This window comes from Capsicum annuum, chromosome 8 (genome assembly GCF_002878395.1).
Source record: "Capsicum annuum cultivar UCD-10X-F1 chromosome 8, UCD10Xv1.1, whole genome shotgun sequence".
Taxonomy (NCBI): domain Eukaryota; kingdom Viridiplantae; phylum Streptophyta; class Magnoliopsida; order Solanales; family Solanaceae; genus Capsicum; species Capsicum annuum.
The window spans coordinates 73,621,232-73,630,524 of record NC_061118.1 but is presented as its reverse complement, the minus strand read 5'-3'; the positions used below and the strand labels follow the sequence as shown (position 1 = coordinate 73,630,524).

General features: G+C 34.8%; 1 protein-coding gene across 1 annotated transcript; it reads left to right on the top strand.

Moving 5' to 3' along the window:
• Window positions 1–402: 402 nt before the first annotated feature.
• On the top strand, window positions 403–6,131 carry LOC107838922. The gene is made up of 6 exons (XM_016682201.2): window positions 403–768; window positions 1,286–1,460; window positions 2,367–3,017; window positions 3,802–4,234; window positions 4,332–4,413; window positions 5,680–6,131. The coding sequence occupies exons 1-6, from the start codon at window positions 739–741 to the stop codon at window positions 5,881–5,883; spliced, it is 1,575 nt and encodes a 524-aa protein (XP_016537687.1). The 5' UTR covers window positions 403–738; the 3' UTR covers window positions 5,884–6,131.
• The last annotated feature ends 3,162 nt before the right edge of the window (window positions 6,132–9,293 follow it).

The window sequence follows — 9,293 nt, the reverse complement described above, 5'->3', positions numbered from 1 at the left end:
AAAATCATAATATTTTCAAATCTACAACTAGGAAATAATAACTAATTTCTATTATATCACTTTTCACTAAAAAATTATCAAAACGTATAATGCGTATAAGTAATGATCAAATATCATATTTTTATTAAAATGAATAGAGATGTTAAAAAAATTACTATAATATTATTTATTTATAGTGTTATACATGTCGTTTCAAGTATCATAAAATTTTAAGTAAAGAATACATATAATTTTAGATATATTCACGAGAATTATACTAATTTTTAGCTTTTTTTAATTTAAATTTGCATATATCTACAACCCGCATCGTACCATTTAAAAATAAAATTACCTTAATCCGTTCCACACTCACACCGCATCACATAATATAACACCTGTACCGCCTCACATAACTTAAAATCCATACCACACCACACCATTGTGATCCCATGAATGAGTCTCAAAACTGTGTTTTAAGACGAAGTGGAAAAAAAGAAAAGGAAGGAAAAGAAAAGAAAAGGCAATAGAAAGATGTAAAGCATGAGGGGCCAGTCAAAGGTCAAAGAATCGGCAAAAGATCGGCAACCCCATAGATTTTAATTTACAACTCCCATATCTCTACAAAACAAACACACACTTATAGTGTCAGCATTTCCACAGTATCAGAGAACAAGAAGAAACTCTGTCCTTTAAGTTAAATCTCTCTCTTTCTCACACACACGCGGTGGGTGCTTAGTAGAAGAAGATATAGGGGATCTAATGGAGTACGGGAGGATTCACAAAGTACAGGTGCTACTAATTAAGCAGCATTTTCAAACTTCTTTTGTCCTTCACAAAAAGGGGTTCCTTAAAATGTGTTTTCCAATACATTTCTTCATCTTAAATACTTGCAGACATCTATTTTTGCTCTGGAAAAAGATTTCTTGATCTGAGGTTCATTGGTGTTGTCAGTAATTACCGTGTTTGAACTCACATATAGTTTTCTTTCAATTGGTTAATTTTTTTTATTTATTTTTTTTGCTTCTTTCAAGGATTTGGTTGTAAAGTTGAGGCTTTTTGGGAAAATCCTATTCTGGGTGCTTTTTGAAACTGCTTAATTTGGTCTAGAGTTGTTTGGTTTCTTGAAATTTTTGTCAACAATTACAGTATTGGAGCTCAGTGTGGGGTTCTTTCAATTGGTTGATTTTATGGAGTTTTTACATTTAAGGATTTGGTTTATAAAGTTTGAATCTTTTTGAGAAAATCCTATGGTCGGTGATAAAATTGCTTGGTTTCTTGAATTTTTTGTTTTTGTTACTTTTTTCAGACTGGTATAATATCTCCAAGTAAGCTGAGGATGAAGCTTATAGGGCCTCACCATCAGAAGAAGAAAGAAGGATCAAATAGTAATTCCTCAAGAACTTCACCAGCCAGACTTGAGGATTCAGAATTTGTCAACAACAGTTTGCTGGCTGCTCAAAGTGGAGATTTTGAGGAAGAATGTACGTCAGTTTTCTTCATTCAAATTTACTGACTGATTGTGAAAGAAACATTGATAAGCTTTGAATCTAGTACAAGCTTGAACATTTTAGTGAACTGCTGGATGCAACCCTTCCCCATCCTCCCTAAGCCAGTGGTCCTAGTGGTATCTAGATAGGTGGAAAAGAGCCAGTGGTCCAAGGGTGTCTAGATAGGTGAAAAAGAGTTTTGTATATGCATATAAAAAAAAGAACTATTTTTTCTTAATCCGTTTCAGAAAGAATTATCCTTTTCTTTTTCAAGGACACTTTAATTTCAACTTTTCACATGGCATGTTTAAGATCATAAGATTCAAAAATCTTTATTTTATTAAACTTCGTGTCAATTCAAACCGGGTCATTCTTTTTTAATTGGAGGGAGTATGTATTAAGTAGGCGTTTGATCATGTTTCATTGTGAAAATAGAAAAACTACTTTTATTTTCAAAGTAAAAAGTGATATTTCAAAATTGGAAATCCCCTCATTTTTTTTTGATTAATTACTTTTATATATTTTTAGGTAAATCCTGGATCCGCGGAACTGCCCTCGGCTCCCACTTTTTCCCTTTGTGCAACTTGAGAAAGTTGTAGTTTGGATATGTACCTCTAGGACAGTAGCATAAATTCTTAAGTTTAAAATTAGATGCATTGAGAATTTAGATTATTTGGTTACTTGAAGTAGTTCTGATTTTGTCTTATTTTTCAGTTCTAATCCACATTTACTTTATGCAGATGCTTGTAATTAGCTTTAGGTAACATGATAGCGCAAACATATTTTTTCACAATAACCCATGTTGAATTTGTGTTGAGTTGCTAAGAGAGGAAATATGCTTTGTAACATTTCATACGTGTAATTCTTACATACCTGGGGAACTTCCCTTTTATTATGCAGATTCCAATTTAGAAGCTACAAGAAATAAATTGCCGGGAAATTCGTTCCAAAATTGTAGACAAGGTGATGGGAATTTGAATTCATGTCTGCCGAAAGAAACTGGGGATGCTGCTCGTGTGAAAAGGCAGCAATCTTCCAAGATGGATGGCGGAAATTCCAGTTCAGTTCATCCTGTTAAAGGATGTGAAGATGAGAATTTTGATTATGACAGCACATCCAGCTTTGAGTTTCATAAAGGGGAGAGATCAATGCACCACAACTCCATAACAGCGAGGTCATTTTCACGGCCCATGTCTTCCAAGTGGGATGATGCGGAGAAGTGGATAATGAATAGGCAAAATGTGCAAGCTAATTATTCCAAGAAGGATCAATTGCAGAACCAAGCATACCAGGGGCCTGCCTCTAGCATGGGTAGAGTTGCTCCAGAATCTAGTAGTTATGAGAGTAAATTAGCAGTTAAGAAGGTTGATTTTTGTCTGCCTGCATATCAGATAGCGCCTGAGAAGTTTGATTTTGATCAACCTGGTTCTCAAAGTCGAGGAAATGGGCTGAATGCCTTGTCACTTGATCTTTTCCCTGAAAGTAAGGATTTGACCGAGGTGATCAGCGGAGATTCTTCTTGTACAAAGAGTTTGACCGAAGATAGAACAGGTACATTGTGGATTCTTTTGTTCCTAATGTTGATTTTAGCTACCTTAACTTAATGTAAATATTCTTTAAGATTTTTACACTTTCACCCGGGGAGAGACGGGGGGAAAGCAGCAGGAGGGAGGGTGAGGTATTGAGGTTTTAGGATGAACTATTGTCGGTCCTACTAATTATATCTGCTTGCATTTAAATACTGATTGTGCGTCTCCTGAATAATCTTATGCCATTAATAGAGGTATGAAGAATTGTCACATTTTAGTGTAGGCATCTAGCATATGCAATGAAAAGGTGTATATTTCGGTCAATGCATTGAATTTTCAGATGGAACTCTGCGAATCCTACGGCCTCAGGTGATTTCAAAGATTGACGGTTGTTATAGTGCCTCAAGGAGGATTCATGCATCAGGAAATTTTATTCCCTGGTATTTACCAAAACAACGATGCACGTGTTTATTGTTTCATCCACACTCTTGATGGTTTGGCCTGCTCTGGATCTTTAACCAATGCAATGACCAGTCTTTTTTTGGGCGGTATGTGGGTGGTACAATTCAATTGACTATCTTCTGTTTGGGGGTGCATAAAATCTGGTTAAAGTCTTTGCTAAGCAGAATAGAGGTTATTGATGGTATGGTAGGGTGGAGCTGAAAATGGTGCTGTTATTGAACTGTAACAACATTCCCGTACACTTTTTAGATTAAATAGTTAACTAAGTTTGATGATTTCCCTCTTATACAGATCATTGATTTTATGCCATGCTGTTCTGAACTGTTTATTGAATATCAATGCAGTTGGGCCTGCAATAAGATCAGTCTCCATGAGAGATATGGGAACAGAAATGACACCTATTCCAAGTCAAGGGCCTTCAAGAACAGCTACACCTGTTGGTGCAACAACTCCACTCCGCAGCCCCACTTCTTCAATCCCATCTACACCTCGTAGAGGAGAGCCAGCTCTGACACCTACTGAGAATTACATTGACAATGCTTCTCAAACGTCAACAGAAAACAATAAAAGGGAATTGTCGGAGGAAGAATTAAAGGTGAAGACAAGAAAAGAGATTGTAGCCCTTGGTGTCCAACTTGGTAAAATGAATATAGCTGCTTGGGCGAGCAAATATGAGAAGGATAAAAGCAATGGTGCTGCTGCTGAGGCTGAACGAATGGAATATGCCAGAAGGGCAGCTGCTTGGGAGGAAGCGGAAAAGTCAAAACACACTGCAAGGTTTCCCCAATATCAAAACTTGAATCGTATCAGACACATTTTTAAATATGTTCTACTGTTAAATTACAAATTAACTGAAAGGCCATTGATCTTTCAGATATAAGCGTGAAGAGATAAAAATTCAAGCTTGGGAAAGCCAGGAGAAAGCAAAGCTAGAAGCGGAATTGAGGAAAATAGAGGTATATCTGATTATCCATAGATTACATTAAAAGCCTCACTCTTGGAGAATGTTATAACAACATACTCGGTGTATTCCCACAAAGTTAGTCTGGGGAGGGTAAAGTGTATGCAGTGCATATCACACCTTAGATGAAGTAGAGATAGAGAGGTGGTTTTTGATAGACCCTCGGCCCAGGACAAATAACAGTATAATAAACATAAAAACATAAAACAAACAACAAAAATGGGATGACACACCACTAGATCATAAAAGAATCAAGATACCCATAGAGTAATACTATAAACTATCTATTTGAAATCACAAATATCACTAAAACAATACGAACAGAAAACTACAATACACATGCATAACACTACGACTACAAGCACAACTACAAACAAAGCACTACTTCCTATTAACAAGGATGCACTCCTACCCACTAACCCTCTACCCTAATTTGCGTTCTCCACGATTTTCTATCAAGGGTCTTGTCCTCCATAAGCTGTAACTGCTCCATGTCATGTCTAATCACCTTCCTCCAATATTTCTTCGGCCTACCTTTGCTCTACCTGAGAACATCCTCCCTATTGGGGCATTCGTGTACCTCCTCATCACATGCTCGAACCATCTCAACCTCATTTCCCGCATCTTGTCTTCCACCGAAGCCACTCCCACCTCTCGAATAATCTCATTTCTAACCCTATATCTCCTAATAAGTCCACACATTCATCTCAGCACCCTCATCTCCACCACCTTCGACTTTTGGATGTGGGAGTTCTTGACTGGCCAACACTGTTTCATACAACATAGACAGTTGGATTGCCACTTTGTTGAACTTGCCTTTAAGCTTAGGAGACACCTTCTTATTGCACAAGACTCCCGAAGCGAGCCTCCATTTCAACCACCCCGCACCAATACGATGTGTGATATCCTCGTCAATACCTCCATTTCCCTGAATCATTGACCCAAGTTACTTGAAACTATCTCTCTTCCAAATGATCTGGGAATCCAGCTTCACTACTACGCCAATCTCATGCGTCAAATTACTGAACTTACACTTCAAGTACTCCATCTTGGTCCTGCTACTCTTGGAGAATGTTAGATGTTTTTTAAATCTGAAGTTGATTATGGGTCGTTGTACAGAAAAACTGAACCAACCTGTGTCACGTACTCATACTGAAGCCATTTAGCGTCATATAAAGCTGTTACCACTAAAGTTTGCGCCAGGGCTCAATTTACTGCAAAATTTTCATGTTATTTTGCACTCATGATATGTATCATTCAGGCACAAGTTGAACAAATGAGAGCACAAGCTCAAGCAAAAATGGTGAAGAAGATTGCAATGGCAAGGCAAAAGTCAGAAGAAAAGCGCGCTGCAGCTGAAGCTAGAAGAAATCAGCAAGCTGAAAAAACTACACAGCACGTTCAATACTTACGCCAAACAGGTCGACTTCCATCTTCGTCTTTCACGTGTTGTGGCTGGTTATGATAAGATCAAGAAGCAACTGCAATGCTAATCGTAATCTGGTTATGATAAGATCAAGAAGCAGCTGCAATGCAGATCGTAATCAAGTTTCACATGCACATTAATCTTGCGAGTTAGCCTCTCTTATACTGTCTGATTTTTAGTAACAGAAAGTATAGTATCATACTGAAAACTATCCATCCTTGCATCTATTTTTTTGCAACCCGCAAATGTAAGTTTTTACATGGAATGAAGTTTGGTTTGTTAATTGATTTTTGGCTTCTAACTTGAATATTAACTTGCCTCTTCTAAAAGAGTATTACTGAAAAAGAGAAAGAAGATACCTTTCGTCCCCAGTTTTTTTTCTTCTTTCGAGGGAATGGTATTTATACTTTTCCAGGAGAAAAAAATTGATTAGGTCATCATATAATAAGTAAGACAGGGTGCAAATCAATATAAAGGTGCATATGTTGAGGCTGCAAAATGCAAAGAACCCATTTTTTATCTGATTCGAATTATACAATAGAGTATTAGCTATTCTATCTTCGAAATTGCAAACAAAACGTCTTTTAAGTTTATCCATGAATAACTTAGCTGACTACCAAATACTGTATTATTACAAGAATAAATTACTTCTATGCTAGCTACCAAATTATTTACAGAAATTATTGTCATTGTAATAGTCCCTCGGTAAAGTAGTTGTTTCAATTTACATGTTCAATTTATGAAATTGAGAGAAATTTATTTATGTTGTTTTAATATTATTTTTATCATTAAACAATTATATTAAGTGTATAATATTTATATTTATATTTTTAAACATAATTAAAAAAACTTTTGGTAAAATAAGCCTTTAATAAATGCTTTCTTACAAGAAGTACAAGTCAACAAGGTCTAACTAAAACCGAACGGAAAAAGTATCTCACTCGCTTTACTTGTCCACTACACTAAAAATATATGTTAATTTTTATTTGTCCAATTTAAAAAAACAAAAAATAATTTATCATTTTATACTTATTTTATCCATATGTTTAATTACTAGTCATTTTCAATTTGTTTCTCAACATTAGAGGATTTATAATGCAATAATTGGGGTGATGTAAAATTACCATATTAATTTTTGCCTCTTTTAAGGATGTGTCAAATTGAACATGGACGGAAGGAGGTTTAATTTTCTCCAGAAAGTCTCTCTTCTTTTTTGACCAAAACTTCCATTCACATATCAATTAAAAAGACCCCAAGGCAACCTTTGGTTAAAAGAAAAATGCACCCCTCAAAACACATCTCCTTACTGCTCTTAATTTATTGAAACTCAGTTACACGAAGTTACACTTCCACAGCCAAATTTGGTGAGTGAAGTATTATTTCTATTTTAATTTTTTTAACAGAAAAATATAATTCCAGAAGAAAGTGTATAGAGGTAGGTCACGAAACAGGGGAAATATTTAAACTAAAAAGCACTGACAACTCAAATTAGGTCTTAATATTAGCAATATTATCCACTACTCATCAAGAGAGAGAAAGTAATTTCGTCGAAATCGTGTTGCATAAAGGGATAAGACTTCACTAGTTTCTTCTCAAAATTGTGTAAATAAACATGTGCTGACAAAATTGTGTTTATACGAGCATTTGAAAGGGCTGTACGCGTTGTGTGCCATGATGATGCTAGTTGCGTGAGTTACATAATAATAAAGTTTTTTTCTTTTGAAAAAATCTCGGATTGATCTCAAATGTGGGACATGAGCACGTGGATATTCATGTAAAAATTATCTTATATGTATATCTTTTAGGTTGTGTATTTTAAGTTGTAATTATATTTTTTATAATTATTAAATTAACTTTTGTATTGCAGTAGCAGTTTTAAAAAAAAAATTAAAATATTTTTTATAAAAACTTATCAGAAATATAGCAATTAAAATCTTTCCTAGTCCCTTCTCTCCTAGTTTCTTAAATAAATTATTAATAACAAATCTTTAATTTTCTTCCATTTTTTTAACTGTCTAATTCCCCTAAATCCTCCACCTAACAAAGTTAAAAAAAAAGAAAACACAGTACAAGAATTATAAAAAAATCTTAAATTTCTCCTTCTTTCATTTTCTTAAATAATGTTTTTGTTAATAATTATGATAGCGCACCTCAACTAATTTCACCGGATACTTGTAACCTCCCATCAATAATAGGTATCAGGTAACTCGAGATTTTGAGTTAAAAATGACAAAATAGTTTTAAAATGAGGTGTAGGTGATTCAAGTTTCAAATAATTGAGTGTAGGTGGAAATTACTTTATTATGGATTAAAAAAATTGGGGAAGTTTGAGAATAGTCCACAGTTCTTTTAATCTACACTTTGATCTAAATGTAAAACCTAATATAACAAGAAACGGATAAAAAAAACAAGTGTTTCTCTCTCTTCTCGTTCATTGTTGCTTTCTCTCTCTTCGCGATTTTTGTTGTTCATTGTTGCTGCTGCTTTATTCATCATCTTCTGCTTCATTATCATCATCATCTTCTTCTTGTTGACCCTTGTTGTTGTTGTTACCGCTACTGCTGCTACTTGACCAATTTTTAAGGTCAAATTTTATTCCGTACATTAGTTTGACATTACTTCATAGGTGACTTTGGTAAGTAAAATTATGATTTTTAGTTGAATTTGTCATCAAGGTACACTGTTACCGCTGTTGTTCAAGTGTGAATAGAACCCGAACGTGAATCCAATATAAATGTCATTTGTTTCAACAAACGACTCATCTTTTGCGACAGATTAGTCGTCTGTTGCAATGAAAGATTCATATGTTGGATACATATTTATGGTTCTACAGGTTTGTAACATGAATCGAACAGATGTGGCATCTGTTGCAACAAACGAGTCATCTATTGAACTAGATTACTCACCTATTGTAACAGAAACTGAAGTTGATTCTAATAGACGCGTCATCTGTTACAATAGACACATCATTTGTTGCAATAAGTGAACCTAGAGTTGGGATTCATGTTATGGTACTATAGAACCTAGAGTAGATTCCAATAGAAGAGTCATCTGTTAGAACAAGTTAGTTATCGGTTGCAATATGTCACTCAACAGTTGGAATCAACTTCAAAGGTTCTTTAGTACTGTAACATCTATCCCAATAGGCGATTCATCTATTACAATAAATGGATAATCTGTTGCAACAGATAATTCACCTATTCCAACAGATGACTCTTTTGTTGGAATCAACTCTAGGTTCTATAGTACCATAACAGAATTCCAATAGGAGAGTCATCTGTTGCAACAAATAACTGACCTATTGCATCATATTATTCACTTGTTGCAACAAATTACTAATATGTTGGGGTTTGTGTTACAGTACTCTAAAATCACTATTAATTTTATTATCATCTCATTATTAACTCTTTGAACAAATATCTTTATTTAGTTACTACTAATGGAGGGAT